The 19,167-nt window shown below is 32.5% G+C and overlaps 2 protein-coding genes across 2 annotated transcripts; one reads left to right on the plus strand and one right to left on the minus strand.

Annotated features, from left to right (window-relative positions):
- Positions 1-10,336: 10,336 nt before the first annotated feature.
- On the plus strand, positions 10,337-12,136 carry LOC125205522 (transcription factor MYB106-like). Its single transcript, XM_048104522.2, has 3 exons — positions 10,337-10,575; positions 10,715-10,844; positions 11,202-12,136. The coding sequence occupies exons 1-3, from the start codon at positions 10,443-10,445 to the stop codon at positions 11,881-11,883; spliced, it is 945 nt and encodes a 314-aa protein (XP_047960479.1). The 5' UTR covers positions 10,337-10,442; the 3' UTR covers positions 11,884-12,136.
- A 5,457-nt stretch (positions 12,137-17,593) lies between these two features.
- On the minus strand, positions 17,594-19,058 carry LOC125205521 (Arabinanase/levansucrase/invertase). Its single transcript, XM_048104521.2, has one exon. The coding sequence runs from the start codon at positions 18,974-18,976 to the stop codon at positions 17,687-17,689; it is 1,290 nt and encodes a 429-aa protein (XP_047960478.1). The 5' UTR covers positions 18,977-19,058; the 3' UTR covers positions 17,594-17,686.
- Positions 19,059-19,167: the final 109 nt, after the last annotated feature.

Here is a 19,167-nt window from a genome sequence, read left to right on the forward strand (position 1 = left end):
TGCATACGTTCCATCTTTCATACCGTCAATCCACTAAATTTTAGTATCATTACTATACGCATATTTCACAATTTCACAACAAAACTTTAATGGAAACCAATTATAAATTGATAATGACCAAAATTATAAAGTGATGATGTGATGTACAGTTTTTGGGTGCATATGAGAATTAGATACTTAAGCATGTTTTTTTTTTTAAATTTAGTTTTTTTACCCCATTTATTTTGAATCGATATTTAGCACGTGGAAACCACGTTTTCCGTAGTGATTCCACTACATTGTAATTGCAAATATCGTAAATTTATAGATCGTGTTAATTAGAAATTTAGAACAATTCAAATTTATACTAACACTTTCTCCTTGCTTTATAAAAAACATTTCTTATAGATCAACCGCCCTTAATAAAATTTAATAAATGGAGTTCAACTTATTTTTATATGCACACTTTTTACTTTTTCAATCATATAAGTAGTACTTAATAAATTCGAGACAAGTTCTTTTCCAAATCATTTACATCCACTTTTTCTTGGGAACTCTCTTTGGTGACTTATGCATTGGGTGTGTCGTGCTCTCTCTGCTAATTCTTCTCTTTTTATTTTCTTGTTGGTTTTGAGCCTTTTAAAAAAAAACAAAAAAATTATATTAAGGAGGAAATTACGAATGAAATCAAAAGAGCTCGAACTTGGCACCTCATACAATAATGTCGAAGCCCATTGCCGTTAGGACAAAAGCTCTGGACTTGGTTTTGAGCTTGGTGTTTCTGCTCTTTTGATAGATTGTTGGTTAGCTTTTGCCTTGACTGTGTTTTTTTGTTTTTTATTAGACGTTTTGGCTATCGTACTTTAGCTTGACTTTTTGATAGATTATTGGTTAGCTTTTGTCTTGACTGCTTTTTTTGTTTTTTATTGGACGTTTTGGTCATCGTACTTTAACTCACCACAAGCTGTTGGCTCGAGCATTTGTTTTTTTTATCAAAAAAAAATTTACATCCATTTAGAAAATGAGTATTCAAAACCGGTGTAGCCGTATAGCATATTTAGAAACATCCCTAAAAATATATACTTAGTTCAAAGTAGAAAGTATAAAACTATACGTATATATTATACCCAAAACCGTAGGATTTAAATATTGTAGATGTAGGGTAACATGGAACACTAATTGAATATTTGGGACACTACTGAAATCTGTTAATTACTCGGGCCATACTCTCATAAACATCTTAATAACAACCACAGAAGAATATCTACTTAGATTTTACCATTATAAATACTCTTATGATTTGATATCCATTATTATTATTATTATTATTATTATTATTATTATTATTATTATTATTATTATTATTATTATTATTATTATTATACTATTATTTTGTTGATATATTAAAATTCCTAATATTATTGATAATCCAACAACTGTAACGTCACCCAAAACGGAGAAGGAAAACATTAACACGACAGGTAAAAATCTAAAATGTACAAGTACATTGAATGATAAAAATTTTGGGTCATCCAAAAAATTCGACCGCGCAATTTTTATCTGTATCTTGATAGTAGAAATAGGAATCGGTTTAGGATGTTTAGAAAACAACCATAAAACTGTGTACTTGAAAGTAGAAAGTATTAAGCGATATATTAATGTAACATATAAATATTGTAGGTGCAGAGAAAAATGGAGCACAGTTGAGATATTTTGGGACCATAGGTACTAAGTAGCATATAAATTTTGTAGGTGTAGAAAAACAAGGAACACAGGTGAAATATTTGGGACCTTAAGTATTTTGATTCCTCTAAATATGTCAGTGATGGTAAACAGACACATTATGACTAATCATATAAGTTTTTTTTAATTGTTTTTAACTTCAATTTTATAAAATTTTCCCTTAAAAAATTGGTGGAATTCCATATATTTCCAAGTTGATTAGTTGGAATTTTCCATATATATTCATATTTTGAATTTTTCTTATTCCATGCATGGATTTTCCATATTTCCATACATGAAAATTGATTAATGGGAATTTTTCATATTTTCATAAAAATGCATGAATTTTACATACTTCCATATATTCTTTAATTATTTTAATTAATTACTCCCTCCGTCCCATAATAAGAGCCACTCTTATTGTACGCACGGGTTTTAGAATATGAGACCCACTTTTTTATAGTTTTATAATAAAATGTGAGTGAAGTGAGATAGTGAAATGTGAGATACTTATGATAAAAATGAAGTGTGACTCTTATTGTATAGGACGAACCAAAATAATAAAATTTGATTCTTATTGTGGTTCGGAGGGAGTAATATTCCATGCATGAAATTGGTGATTGTTGAAATTGACTCACGATTAACGGAAATAATTGTGTTAGTTATTTAATGAGATCGGTTATTTGATTGAAAATAAAATAGATTCATTATTTATTACTCCCTCCGTTCCATAGTAATAGGGGCATTTTTCCATTTCCCTCCGTTCCATATTAATAGAGTCATTTCCTTTTTTAGTAAAAGTCAATACATTTTTCCATACCTACTTTACTCTCTCTTACTTTTTTCTCTCTTCATCTCTCTACCTTTTTCATTTTCCACTTTATTCTCTCTTTACTTAACTCACCTAACACAATTTTTCTTAATCTCCGTGTCGAAAAGTTTTGCCTCCATTATTATAGAACGGAGGGAGTACTATACTATAATAATAAATTTATTAAATTTAACAATAAACATTACTATGGAATTAATAGTATAAATTAATGCGAGAGACATGGGAAAGGGCATGGAGGGAGGAGCCCACTGTGAGAAACTGAGAATTACGGTCTAGTAAAAAATTGAGGAGAATGATGACGTGCATGATAAGGAATGCTCTTAAGCTATTAATAACCCAACTCATTATACTTACCCTAATAATACTAATCACTTTTTAAATTTTCGCGTTAGTATTTCACTTAAATCTCAAATCATATAGTACATCACGATGCCCAACCCAAGCCTCTCATTTGTTACCCATTACTCAAATCTCAATCTAAACCTGACATTTTTTATTTCATCTTTCTTTTTTCGTAAAATAAAAATAAATAAAAAATACTTAATTAAATTTTAAAATTTATTTTAGAGAGAAATATAGAATTATGAAAATGGAATGTGATTATTTTGGTATTTTATATATAAAAAATGAATAAAGAAGTATTCATATTAAGAATTGCGATATGATTCATCGCACCACAACGCGTCTGCTATTTTTTTTTTTAAAAGATTATAAATAATGGTTCTCATATGAGTCTAACTTCTTTCATCCATTCTTCTCTATCCTCGTAGAAGTGAAATGTCAATTGTTGTATCTCTAACAATCAAACTCATATTTAATTTGAGAAAAAAAATTGTTGTATTAGGAATTTGTTACTCACCTTCCTCCTCTCACATCCTAAGATCAAAATTGTGAACTAAAACCAGAGATCCTGTAGCTTCATTACCAATGTTACTTAGTGCTCTTGTTTAATTAGAAGCACATCGTACTAATTAAGTCGCCCTTCATCGTCACATTAGTAAGTAATCCTTGCTCACAAATAGTTTCCCTTTTTACTTATTTTGGAAATATCATAATTAAGGTTATGGAGTATTATTTATTCCCAACATATCCGATTCAGGAACATATATAGCGAATGTTTTTTCCTTTCCTTTTGAGGGATAAATAAATTAAGAAATTTAACATCGAGTTTTAGAATGTGACTTGTCACGAAACCCATTCCGTGTTTTCGACATTTAATATAAGAATGGAATGTGGTTGATCTAAATATTTCTAGCATCTAATAAAATGTACTACCTCCGTCCCTCAAATTTTGACACAATTTACTATTTCAGTTCGTCCTTGAAAATTTGACACACTTTATTTTTACCATTTTTGGTAGTGGATCACATATTCCACTAAGAGCACCTCCAAGAGGAGAGGTAAATGGAGAGGTAAACTAATATAATTACCATATTTACCTTTTCTTCATGGAAAATCATTCTCCAAAGGGAGAGGTATTTGAGAAGGTATTATACCTTTTTCCATTTTGAAGAAGTATCTTTACCTCTCCATCAATGGAGAGGTAAAATCATGTAACCACCATATTTACCTTCTTTTTATAAAAAATCATTCTCCAAGGGAGAAGATATCTGACACTTTATGTTTTTTTAAGGGTTTTTGGCTTTTTAAACCAAAACCTTTCCCCGAATTCTGGTTTTTCCCATAAACTATGAGATTTGTTTTTAAAACCACAAACTTTCATTTCGTTAGGATTTTCCACCGGAGGGTCAACGACGAAACCCGGGTTGTCTACGTATCAATTTTAATCCTATTTGTCACTAAATTGATTACATGGATCCTATTTGACACAATAATACATACAGTCACAATTATTACATAACAAATGACAACTTCTGAATAAACAAAACACAACTTTAACATTTTGAATTATGCTATTCGGGTCGGAAATGTGCTATTTGGGTCGGGTTGGGAAAATCCTAACGAAATGAAAGTTCGTGGTTTTAAAAACAAATCTCATAGTTTATGGGAAAAACCGGAATTCGGGAAAAGGTTTTGGTTTAAAAAACCAAAAACCCTTTTTTTAATGCATTTGTACTACTATTTTATTTATTTTTAAATGATATACCTTTCTATATACCATTTATCCTTCGAGTTGAGTGATTTTTAGAAAGTTATGTTGCACTTTTTGGGAAGGTATAAACATGATATATCCTTTTTATTTACCTTCTCCCCTTGAAGTTGCTCTAACTCATTCATATTCACATTTTATTATAAAATTAATACTTTAAGGGCTTGTTTGGTAGCTATGTCATGTTTCGACTAGACATGATACCATTATGATAGTAATCATAGTTTCGATTAGTTAATTTACATATATTGGGTGTTTGGTAGATTAAGATAATTGTGAGTTATCTTATCGTAGTGTTTGGTACAATCGTTTCGATTAGTCACAAGTAAGGATTAAAATTATGATTGTCAAAATTATCCTCATTAGTTTAAGTTAATTACTAAACTATCATCATTTTTGCCCTAATAATTCCTATAAAATCGTTTTGTTTAAAATTAATATCTTTTCAAGCTAAACTCCTTACAAAAATTAGCATCTTTATATCAAAAAACTTATATTTATTTTGGTATTCTATTTTTGTGAGCATTAATAATTTTGGACAAATTTTATGAATAATCAATTATTATTTTGGGCAAATTCTATATGAAAATATTTTATCAAGTACCAAATTTTATATGTTCAATTTTTTGAAGTTTAAAGCGTTATGTTTAAAACAAAAGTAATTGCCTTCAAGTATTACGTAATTATAAGTATAATATAATATAATGTAAATAAAGTAATATAATGAGAATATAATATGATTTAATGTAAAGTAATATAACGAGAACATAAAGTAATATAATGAGAATATTATAATATAATATAATGTAAATAAAATAACAAAGTAATATAATTAGAACAACAAATTGACATCAACAAAATTCTTAATATGATTTAATAGGAAAATGACGTCCTTCAATACAACAACTAAGTAAAATTGATGGGTTAGAAATTTTGATAGGTAAAATTGTATTTTGCTAACTTAACTAGGCTTCCATGATAAATAACATAGGATTTTTGGTAGTTACAAATATGACTAAAACATAAGATTTTCAGTGGGCTTTGTGCGGGCCGGAAATAAAACACGGGCTACTATGTTTGGTAACATAACTACCAAACACACAAATAAACCCAGATTAATCTCTTATCTAGGTGAAACATAGCTACCAAACGGCCCCTAAAAGTAGGACTCACATCCCACCAACTTTTTCAACTCACTTATCATTACATTTCTTAAAACTCGTGCCGAGTCAAAGTGTGTCAAAATTTGGGGCACAGATGTAGTAGTAACATAAAAGCAACAAAACTTAGCTAGGACCCTTTGAATTTAATCTGTCCATCAAATGTTAATTACGTGGGCCCATTCTCTCATAAACAAATCACCACCTAACCAAATTTACTAGTCCTGTACCACAAAATAAATCTCACTTAAATATGAAGAGGAAATTAATTGGTATTGTACCAACAAAACTCTAGCTTGCAACCTAATTTCGTTGATATAAATATAACACAACAACAATATCACTGACAAAATACATGAATAATAGTAGTATTAAATTACTATTCTCACATGCATAGAAAAGCATCTAAGTTTTAATTTACTTTAATAGTGCGTGACTGAAAATGAAATCAGTTGCTCTGATTAAACATGTAGACGTGTTTAGTAGTACTAGTATTTATGAAATTCAGGTACTAGTCAGAAATTTCAGAGCTTCCGGTGAATAATATCCTTTAATTTCAACTTTTTATATTAGGATTACTAATTTCCAAATAAATCTCGATACTTATATAGCTTGTTACTTTTGATTTGAAATTTGGCTGATCGATTGCTAAAATCACACCTTATAACCAAATTTTAAATATATCCAATGAACTTAAAAAGTGGCCAGAAAAATAGGAATAATGATACCATAAAAACGTTACTATAAAATTCATTTGAGCATACAAAAATCAGTGAGCCAGTGAGGTATCTATAATGATTTATTGGATCATTATCACTTTTACTTTATTAGTACTACTATGTTTATAATTTATAAACAGTGACTATTGCTAGTTAACGAGGCAAGCATCGTGATTAATTACTCAAATTATGGGTGATGCGATATGGGATTTCTATTGAAAACATATCCTATATTAAATCATTACTTATTTGCATTACCGCTGAAAATTGCGTAACCAAAATATATTTATCATAGAGAGATCATCATCTATTCCGATTAAGTCACAAAATAATTTCCGTAGTACTTACTTCCTTTGTCTCATTAAATATGAAACATTTTTTTTGGATTATCTCATTAAAAATGAAATATTTACTAAAATAGAAATACCATCATCTCTACTTTTCTCTCTCTCTTATTTTATTCCTTCTTCATTTACATAAAATCTCGTGCCGAAAAGGAAATGTTTCATATTCGTATTTAAGGGAGGAAAAAGTGCTATAAACCCCATATGCATGTGCCATAATTGAAAAAAGTGCTATAAATATTTAGCTACTGCAGTTACAGAAACTAGATTACTCCATTATAATTGCAATACATATTCTATACATTCATGATTTTTAATGTTCTGGAATTAATAATCATGGCTCCAGAAAGTACGATAAATATAATTATTCCTATTAAATTTTTTAGATACATGATAAATACAATTACATATATACAGTGATTTTATTTAAAGGGAGCAAATTAATATAGATAGTATAGCTATGGTACAGTTCCTTAAATGTAAGGTGCTACTCCTACATATACTATCAGAAAAGAAATACAACTAGAATTGTGCAAGCCTACTAATGGAATCTAATGACAAGGCAACGTCTTTAAACTTACTACTTTGATTATTTTTTTCCTTTTCTTTACCTGATTCCCATGACCAGCTTGACAGATAAAATCAAATTCTTAAAATAATAATAATAATAATAATAATAATAATAATAATAATAATCATCGATATTTATAGTAACATTATTAATCTTATCAACTCCTTAAAATTAATTATTCTTAGATGACTATTTTAGGATTTGGCATAAATGCATTAAAACGTCCTTACCGTGTGTTTTTTGTTGTAGTGTTAGTTATTCGCTAGTCGCTACGTAATCATGTCAAAATTACAAATTTTATGCTAGGGACGACAATAATGAAATTAATTTGGCATCAAATCACAAGAGTATTTGTATTGGTGCAAACAACAAAAACTAGTTTGGCCTACTAATTAGCAAAGTAGATGAATCAATTTAATTTTACGTTGTGATTTGATGTGGCTACGGTATGGTAACGTCGCAAAACAAATCAAAATTTCAATGGTTCCAATTAATCTGAATCTAAATGGCAAATTTCCAAACTTCGCCTCCTAATATTAAACAATGTGTTTTGAAATGCTACAACAAACGTTATTATTATTGGTGCCCCAACTAAAATTACAGGACACAAATAAAAGAGTCCTGAAAATCAGATTAGGTTAATTTATCATTAATTTAAGAACGTTTTATTTTTCGTCCTAAATTGTTGTTATTTAAAAAAAAATTCAACCAAGTAATTACATCTCGATTTTTGTGTCTTTAAAAAATCAGTTTTTTTAGAAGTACCTAATCTTTCAATTTATTTTAATTAAATATCTTCTAAATTCCTCTTAAAAGTCCCAACCTGTTACTAATATTCTAAAAAGTGATACAGTGCCAAAACAAAATTAATTTTAATACTTATGTTCGAAACTTCGTTTTAGCACTCGAAACCAACATGGAGGAGCCAACTATACATGTATTCTTACTTCAAAACAATTCAAACCAAATTTTGTAAATTAAAAGTATATCTAAATAAAATTTGCATGGACCATGTGATCAGCTAGCTCCTCTTTCACATCTTCAAAACAATATAACAACTTTATTTTCCATTTATATAAAAAAAAACTCTTGTACAGGAAAATTTTCAAGTAGTACGATCAACAGAATCACATTGCACTTTCCAATACTATACATGCATGTTTTAATTTTTAGCTAAAAATATCAGCACAATATATCGTTAAATTCTCAATTATTTTATCACATACTCTTTTAAAGTCATACAAAACGAAAGCAAAAAAAGAACAATTTGCATATGTATTATAATAGTAGTAGTATATAATTGAACTACTCGAAAATCCAACTTTTCATTTCACTTGAGCAGTAAATAGCAATAAACACCATACCAAATCCTATAGAGTAGTAGATAAAAATAGTAGCAATAAACACGTTAGATCAAATCCTATAGAGTAAAATTGATAAATGGTCTATGAAGTATGAACTGAACTTTGCACATTTCATGTATTTTTGCACCTTTTCAATTTAGACTAAAAATTTGATACATTTACACATTCCAGATAAATAACATATTGCATGGTAAAAATCATACTCCGTAGTACAACAAAATTGGTGTATATTCTGTTATTCCTTTAACCATAATATAATAAGTATATAATCGAACCTATATATTTTAAAGTATTAATATCAGAAATAAAATCCTTTTAAATACTGGTGGGAGTAAGTAAATACAAAAGAAATATACTCTTTCAATACTTTTATTCATTAAATCAATTTAACCATTTCATAAAGTGTTATGATAAATGACAATTACTTGGGATTAATAACCATATCATTGTTTTGGGTAAATTTTCAATTTTATATATACATTGTTCTCATTGTCATGAAATTGAGCTAAGAATTGATGCGAACTCTGAAGAATGTTTGGAGGCTTGGGGCAATAATTAGTTTCATTTTTAGTTTATTCAGATACAGATATGCACTATTTAAAATTCTGTAGATTAAATATATAGTCATTAATTAGTTCCCGTAGGGTCAACCCCTAAATGCTATTGCAACATATTAGGTTGATTAAGTATTGTGTATCTAGGAAAAAAAATATCTATGTGCACCTAACTTTGGGCCTTTTAATGAAATAAAAGTCCGAACTTTTAACATTTTAAAAATTGATAATCCTTACTATATTAATTACTCTTAATTTTAACAATTATGTTCCAATGTTCGTTTTTAGCACCCGAAACCAACATGGAGGTCCCAACTCTAAACTATATGATTTCAACCTTAAATAACAAATGGATTGTCTTATGCCAGTTCACATCAACGTCCTTTTGTATCAAAATTTTTATATAAAAAATTATACCTAAATAAAAATTTTATGGACCACCCAATATGGAAATGTTGAGTGTGAACTCTAAAAAACGGTCAAACTTACAAGTACACAAATTGCTTAAATCACACAAAATTCCTATTTCGAAATTGGAAGCTAGAAAGTGAAAAGAATAATACAACAACTTTTTTTTTACCTTTTATATACCAAAAAACTCTTGTAACAAGAATATCGTAACCAAACCAATACCATCATGAGTGACATTGCAATATCCAACATTTGACATGTTTTAGTTTTTTTTTTCTTTTATTCGACCCTGACATGAGTCATGACATGAACTGAAAATATCAACAAAACATATTGTTAAATCCACCCACTTTTACTCGTATACTCTTTTAAACTCACACAAATTAAAGGAAAGCAAAAAAAAAAAAAAATTAATATAAAATAATAAATTTGAATGACTCGAAAATCCAGCTTGATATCCCTTGAGAAGTAAATAAAAATAGTTGCAATAAACACGTTCATACCAAATCCCATAAACACAGTATTCAAAAGCATTAAATTGTATTATCGTTGTATAAATTGTACAAACGCAGAGAGCTACAAACTCACATCCATCTATCTAGCTTAGCCCTCCATCAAACAGCATACGCACCTCTCCATCTCTACTCTAGATTACTTGAAAAGGAAAACAAAAAACATGGGCCGGTCCCCATGCTGCGATAAGGAAGGCTTGAAGAAAGGGCCATGGACTCCCGAAGAAGATCAGAAGCTTCTCGCATATGTCCAACAACACGGCCATGGCAGCTGGCGCGCTCTCCCTCCTAAAGCCGGTATGTATGTCTATATTCACCTGTTTAACTGCAAGATAGATGAATTATCTACCCTACCAAACAGACCAAACCCTTATAATTACAATATGCATGTATAATGAAATGATGATGATACTGTTTTTCTTCTCTAATTAAATAGGGCTGCAGAGGTGTGGGAAGAGCTGCAGATTGCGGTGGACGAACTATTTGAGGCCAGATATTAAGAGGGGCAAGTTCAGTTTACAAGAAGAGCAGACCATCATTCAGCTTCACGCCCTCCTAGGAAACAGGTGATTAATTAGTTAGAATTTTTTATAACATCGATGATTTAGTTGAATATGATGGCTTGGTAATTAGGAGAGATAGAGAAATGTAGGGAATTAATTTGATTTGAGCAGACTGATTAATCCCTAGTCAATTTGTAGGACCTAGATAGTTTATCTGTGAGGAGCAAAATAAATGTGTATCCATGTGTGAGGAGTAATTGCTAAGGTACATAAATATTGTTGAAGATTTGAAGTGCACCATCACCATCCAAACACTTTTACTATATCAATCATGCTACAAAAATGGCATTATCTCTCTCTATGCATCTTTCAATATCTTGTAAAGTCATTTCCTAATCTTAATTGGACTGCGATTTATAGGTGGTCCGCGATAGCGAGCCACTTGCCTAAAAGGACTGACAACGAAATCAAGAACTACTGGAACACTCATCTGAAGAAAAGGCTAGTGAAAATGGGGCTCGACCCGACCACGCATAAGCCCAAGAACCACGCCCTCGGGTGCAGCCAGCCGAAGCAGATAGCCAACCTGAGCCACATGGCTCAGTGGGAGAGCGCCCGCCTTGAAGCCGAGGCACGGATCGTTCGCGAGTCAAAACAGCTCGCGTCCAACTCCTTGGCCTCTCAACTGATGAACGCTGCCTCCGCCTCTGGCCTTGTGTCGTCGCGGCCGCCTTGCCTCGACATACTCAAAGTCTGGCAAGGCACGTGGATGAGGAGTTCGAGGAAGGACCTCTTTGCCGCCAACGCCAACCTCGAGTCCCCCACGTCGATATTCAACTTCGGCGACAACGCCGTCGGATTGATCAGCTACGGCGGCCCATGCACGGCGGATCAAAACAAGGGCATAATGGGGAATTCGGTTGAGCTGCATGATCATATCATAGACCCTAATTACACCGTGGCTGATTCGATGAGGTTTCCGAGCTTCTTGGATGGCTTCGGACACGATGGCAACATTGTGTTCGAAGATAATAAGGGCAACAACTACTGGAGCAATATTCTCAACGTCGTCAATTCGCCAATGGGTTCGCCCGTTTTCTAGCTTCACTACTATACAAAATAATATTCCAAGTTCTAGGGTTTTAGCGTTTTTTTAATTAATATAATTATATGTGTGTGTGTGTGTGTGTGTTGAGGTTTAGGTAATCTGAAATTCATGGATGTCGTCGAAGACGGGTTAACAATGTTGTAGTGAGTTTTTTTTTTTTGGTTAAGATTGAGTATGTTTGTTTTGTTTATCAGTGTGGATCATATAATTAATATAAGAATAAAAGTTGAAAAAACTTTGTTATCAATTTCACAATGCATGTAATATGCAGTAGACACATTGACATTTTAATTAAATGCTTATATCCTTATTAATATATGCCAGAATCGTGGTCCATTGATCTAGATTGATCAAATTAAATGATGTCAGAATCTATTTACTTATAATTAAATATGAAAACCAAACGTTGTAAACGGCCTTCATTTTCATTCCAGATTTGCAGCATTTCATTATATTCAGTGGAATGGACAGAAGCATCCTATGATAAATAATTAATCCGGTGAACTTTGCTAACCAAAAAGAAACAGGAGTATATAAAATATTATATCAAAGATGTTTTTGTAAACATACTTTCCTTTTAAAATGTGTTAAACACTTACTTATTTCTCCAGAAACGGATGCTCTTTTTCTGCGTTTTTCAAGATTCGATTCTATTCAAGCGAAGCATAAAGTCAGACTGATCACTTACCACTCTGGAAATAGACTTTTAATTAATGCAAGTAGAATTGAAGTATCGATTTCAGGATTCTGTATTCCTTCATGAAATCATAAGAGATATATATATATATCATGTATAGTATGGAGGCTGACAATATATATAGAAGATCGTGTAATCAACATCATATATACTTTGACTGATTACATCCAAAATACTAGTAGGATTTGGTTGGTGGTGTGTTTAATTGTGTTTTCTCTATTTTTTTAAAATACTGTAAATTATTTTTTTGCTTTTTCTTTTTAAAGGGGTTGGATATATAGACTATAGTGGATGATCTAATAGAAGTACTCACAATCTAGCTCAATATTCTATAAATTGTTTGCAGTTTGGACCGATCAATCGAGGAAATTGATGGTGGTGCGTGATTGACCTTCATCTTTAGAGTATGTGTTGCTTGCGTTGCAGTGCCTTATTTTTACGTCTTTGTTTGATCTTGGCTGTTCTCTGCTTTCTTAATTTAGGTATATAATTAGTTGTTTATCTTGATGCGTGTAAGTGTTGCTCTTGTTGGCTACTTGTTAAAAATGACAGCTTTTGCTTCATTTTTTCACTCAGTTTTAGCATGATTTTTTTCTCAATTCGAAAAAAATATATTCATATTATTAGTCTACAATAACATAAAATTTGAAATTATTATAACGACCCTTTTAAATTAAAAGTATCCGAGTGGTCGGCCCTACCCTACCCTACCAGGCCACAGCATAGCTCCTTCCTTGGTTGCAAGCCCCCGTTGTGGCAAAATGCATAACAGAGGAGCTGTGCACATCACAATCTTCTAATTTTTTTTATAAAATTAGATTATTTCCTTTTAATTATACATAAATATGTGGATGATGTGAACAACATCCCTTGCTATACATTTTGCCCGAGTAGGGGACCAAGCTCCCCTAGTTGCATGCGTTTTTTCGATAAAACTACGTACTATTGCATGTGATTTGATGTACTACTATTTTATGTGCAACTAATTTGGTTAGATTATTTATAAGTTTGAGTTTATTGGGTCTCAAATCTCAATGAAAAAGTAATGTGTAAAGCAAGAATCTAGTAGTACTATAATAAACGGTGAATACATGAGATCCGCTAAAATTACAACAATAAATGCACCCCATCAGCAACAGTATCTCCACTCATGATTATATATTTATAAAAGGATATTAATTTTTCAGCAGCCAGACTTGTCAGAATTAATTCATACAGTATATATAGAGGTAGTAGTAGTACTTTATTTTCTCATACGCTATTATTATATACTAGTTCTTTAAAAAAATCGGAGCATGCATGCAGTAAGTCAAACAGTGAAGTACTGAAAATCTTCAATACCCTCTCATGATATGAAAGTTGAAAAATGCATTCCAAATTATTAATGTAGGTTCCAAACAGTTCTATATTGTAATTGAACCGTTGAGTAAAAAAGTTGTTAATAAATCTGAGGATATGTGAATTATATTATTAGATTTTGTAATAATGTTAACGTCCGTGTCAGCTTATACCAATTATTACAAACATGCAGTCATAAACATATTCGACAAAAATATTTATTACATCTAGTGTTTCTTTCTGTGCGTCGGTAGATTTCTTAACTTCTAATACCAAAAATGTCATGTTCCAATTCACCGTGACACAATTTTTTATATTTTATATTACCATTATCAAAATAAGTAGTTATTAGATGTAGTTGTTCCATGGAGACAAGTAGGGAGTACCTTTTTTTATTTTATGTTTATTTTCAAAGGGTTTCATGGACAAAAAAAATTGAATATGCCAGGAAAATGGAGTAAATTAGTAAGTACTCTTCCTACATGTTTCTTAATTAGTTTGTTTCTGAAAAACAGGTTCTGCCGTTCTGAATCGTGAGTAATACTAATAAATAAAAAGTTTGTGGTACTTTTTGTAAAGAAGAAAAATGAAAAGAGCAGTTGAGGGTGAAAGTTGGCAAGCAAAATTGTTCATGTTTGGGGGTGTAAAGAACTCGAGGAGGAAACAGCAGTGGCCAAGTTTTTCTTTCCCTCATTGATCTCCAACTTCCAAATACTCGCCATTAAATGTTCTATATTAGTAATTAGTATCATTTTAGAATATCAACTATTAAATGTTTTATTTCATTTTTATTGATTTTGATAAATACACCTCATATTTTATTATTATATAAAAGGTTTTCCATAATTTTTTGAAGTTTGTACTGAACCCAAGTGATATTCATATTCATGGATGGAAAGGTATCTTTTATTTTCATTTGTCTCTCAAATTGTTGGCTCTACGGCTCTCTAATTGCTACTTCTTTCACAAAATAAAATAATGAGCTATGTATTGTTTACTTAAAGCCCAAAGAAAAATGAAGGAGATCCAAAGAAAAAAGGGCACATAAAATTCTCCTCTACTTCTCTCTCATAGAAGGTTACAAATGGGATGGCAATTGAACTTTGGAGTACAAAAAATACCAAAAACCTAATTAATACAGTTAAATGGATTTTCTTCTTTGGAATAACTCTTATTGTACTGTCTATTTTCTTTAGTAGAGTCTCCCGCTTAGTTCGGAGAAACACCCCCCTCTCTCACTTTCTTTGTATGCGGTTGTGAATTTGTGAACAAGGCTTATTTCCCCCTTTTCTCAGCCATTTATATGTATTTAGCTATACCAACTACTACAATGCAGTAACATGTTTAGTAGTAATATAATGAGATAAATATTGATGACCCACCAAAGATACAAAATAATCACATTGTTGACTTTGATTGACGCTAGGGCTCACCTTCATAAATCATGGCATTAATCCTACCTATTACTACAATTTACAACCACATATATACTTCTTCAAGATTCATGATAATGTACAAAACAAACATTGCTTTGATATTTTTTCCAAAATATAATTAATACTCCATCAAACTAGTCAGATCATCAAGTCTTAAATGTGTCCTTCCAAATATTTACTGGTACCGGTAAAAAGGAGTAGTAACTAAAGTAATTCTTGACAAGCAAATTTATTGGAGTCGATTCTAAAAGTTAATATAACTATGTTGCGTGTGGTGTGGCTATCATATTTCTGACAAAATATTAAGTACCAAATAATACTACTATAAGATACCACCACCATTGTTAGTGGAATAGTGGTTGCTTTGAATTATTAATCTGAATAAATAAATACTCCTACCAACTTACAAATGTTTTTGGATGGAGTATAACTTACCAATCAATATACTTTAATTTGATTGTATATCAAGAGAATTTTCAAAAGCTGTCAACTTACATTATAGTGTAGTGGGCACTATTTATTGTAAATATTTCCATAATAACAATTCTCATTTGCTAATTTTTAGTAATATTTCTTGGAAAAAAATTTCGTAAAATTTGATGTTGAAAAAAGTAGCAAATATAATTTGGAGGTTTTTAATTATAACCAATTTAAGGAGAAGTACAATATGGCTACATGTGATGTAGCAGCTGGCCTATAGTATCCATCTTTTCATACATTTAATAATATGATGTAGACTAAATTAATGTCTTGTAAGTTGTGGGTGTACTCTTTAACTATATAGTTATGGACATCTCCAAACTCACGTACGGATTAATATGATTGAGTAATGATGATTTATAACACTTAGCAACTGTTTAATTAGAGCATAATACATACACATTACCTGCCATAATATATATAACTATCACACGAAATTTTAGTTATAAGAAATTTGACTTTCCTTTTGAGTGGTCCACACAGCTCACAATATCTATCACACGTTGGTGGATTCTTACTCCACTCATACACTAATTAAAGACATTTTATCATGATAATTGATAATATAATTATATAGTAATATATTATACCAAATGCACATAGAATTGAACTAAACACCTCTGTCTAAATAAGAAATGTCTTGTTGTTGTACTTCAACTGATTTTCGCAGAAATTTGCTTATTTTAAGTTCACTCTCTAAATATTGACTAAATGAAGATGTTACGCTTAGCAAAAAGTACATGTAATAAATTAACAAAGGGAAAATTTGGTGACATGTAACAAATATAGGGTCCCATATAGTGTATCGCAGTAGTATTTCTCTTCGTCTCGTCGGAAATCAACTGTATTTGAAGTGTTCCCTCAGGTCATAATTGATTTGCTATAGTTCTAAATGTCCCATAACTCACTACATAACTCAATCGACCATGCTTCTGATATTTCACAATCATCTTTTGATTGATGGTTCCATTGCCTGAGATCTTACGTGGAAAGCTAGCTAGAAAAAGTCTGGTGATAACATAAATGCATAAATATATAATTTGGTCTTTTTCATGGTAGTAATTTGTGAAAATAATAATAGCACGGATATTATTAGGTGATTCACAACATTATTGAAGGTTGGACCACATGGATTTTGTAATGTCTTACTAGGTACTACTCCATAATTTTAGATGCTATGAAGCAGAGTTTGCAAATAAAGAATTAATCTAAATAATGTGATGTTTCAACAGGTAATGTTTCCACTATAAAAACGTGTGCATATAAAATATTGAGATGTGGGGTGATGATTCATTTACTACCCTCCAGAGCCCAAAACTAAAGTCCAGTAATTCGAATAAATGGATCCACTTGCACATAAATTTCGAGTGTAACAAAATCTTGCAATCATATAAATAACTGTACAGCTATACAGCCCAACTTTTGGTGGGCCTGAGAGCATCGTTTGAGCTCAAACATAATTGTGGAGTATTTTTTTATACTAGTTTAGAGTTTGTCATGGCAGCCCTTTAAGCACTCCATCGTTTATGTAGAGTTGAAGGCGAGAATAGGAGGAGGAACAGAACATACCGAAATAGATGATTGCTAAACAATCCTCCGACGAGGCCAATCCTCTAACAAGACCATACCATAAATTACTGTCCTTAAACAAAAATCCGACGCTCGAGGCATCCCTTTTCAAGAACTTCATTCATCAATTTAAAGACTACGAAATAAAGATAACATTGACGCATACACTTCTAACATCAACCAATCACAACATTAAAACATGGGATTCATATCACAATTTGAAACAAATAATAATGGAAAAGTAATATAGGATTGATTACACAAAAAAACAAACATATCACAAAATGAATCCAGTCCATCTCTCAAACTTGTCCACTTCACTCCCTTGAGAAATAGCCAATCCAATCCCACTCCTCCCACCTCTCCCAACCCCTCTGTAATACAATCTCCATTGTTCATCCATTTGAACCAAGCATGGTGATCCAACACCCTCACTATCCCACCCACCACCGACACCCGACTCCTCGAAAACAGGTCCGTCTCCTACCTTCCTCCACTGCTTCAATCCATCCAAAGACTCCGCCACCCCAATGCTCCGCCTCTCCCCATCCCCCCCGCCAACCCCTTCATACACCATCACGTACTTCCCGTCTCTCCTGTCCCTCAGCACACGCGGATTCACCACCCCGCCCTCATCAAACGCCCCATTAGCCCCTGCACCCAGTATCCTCCCCAACTTCATCCACCTCATCCCATCCCTTGATCGTGCAATGCCTACTCCGTACGCCCCTGTCTCCGCATCAAAGGAGTGGTAGTACATTCGAAGATCCCCACTCCCATGGAAGACCACTTGTGGGGAGGCGATGAAGGTCGAATCCCACTCGCCATCCGCCCCCACGTCGATCAAAGCACCACTGTGATGCTCCCCCTCGATCCGAGCCCAATGCCTCCCGTCCTGGCTCATGGCTAATCCGGGCAACGACCTTGGGGAATCCTCGGAGCAGAATCCGGTGTAGTAAAGCCAGTAAACGGCGCTGTTAGTTCTGACTTTGGCGCTGGACATCACCACGACTTCAGAAGGCCTAACGCCGTGCGTGTCAAACGCCCACCAATCTTTGCTGTTGCTCATGACCAGCCCCACATCGGCATTTGATCGAACACCTTCTGTGCCTCTCTCCCAGTGAATGCCGTTGCCGGAGACCGCTAATCCGATTGAATCGAACCCGGGATTCTCGCTGCAGCGGCCGTGGTACCACATGTACCAGCGCTCCTCTTCGTCGCCGAGGTATCTCTTCACGACGGGAGAGCCGATTTCGAGATTATCCCACGAATTATTGGCGCCCAAATCGAAGATTAAGCCCCTCGAAAAGGATGAAAGTTGCGGGCTTGAAATGGGAGCGGATTTTGATTGGATTGTTGAATTTGGGAGTGAACCGGAAGTGGGGTGGGTTTCGTCTGTGGCTTCTTGATTGTTGGTGTTTGGTTTTGTGGAGCAGTAGAGGGTAATCTTTTTGGCCGTGGAATTGCAAGATGTAAAATTGAGGAATTGGGTTTTTTTGGGCGGCAACTTTGCGGTTAATGCGGTTAAGTTAGTTGGTATGTGACGAGATGCTGCTGTGGTTTCCATGGCTGCAGCAGGCGAGATTAGGGAAATGCACGATGGGAAGTTCACTTCTTCTAGATTCTAAAAACCAATGGAAGACTGACACGTGTAACGCCTTTGAACTTTTGTTGGTATGAAAATCAAAAATAAAAATTTAGATATGAGTACTACTATGTCTATATGACTATATCATAGTTTCTTGAAGGAAAAATGTC

The sequence above is a fragment of the Salvia hispanica genome, chromosome 6 (genome assembly GCF_029641045.1).
Source record: "Salvia hispanica isolate PSC_SH4W2 chromosome 6, Shi_PSC_v1, whole genome shotgun sequence".
NCBI classification, from domain to species: Eukaryota; Viridiplantae; Streptophyta; class Magnoliopsida; order Lamiales; family Lamiaceae; genus Salvia; species Salvia hispanica.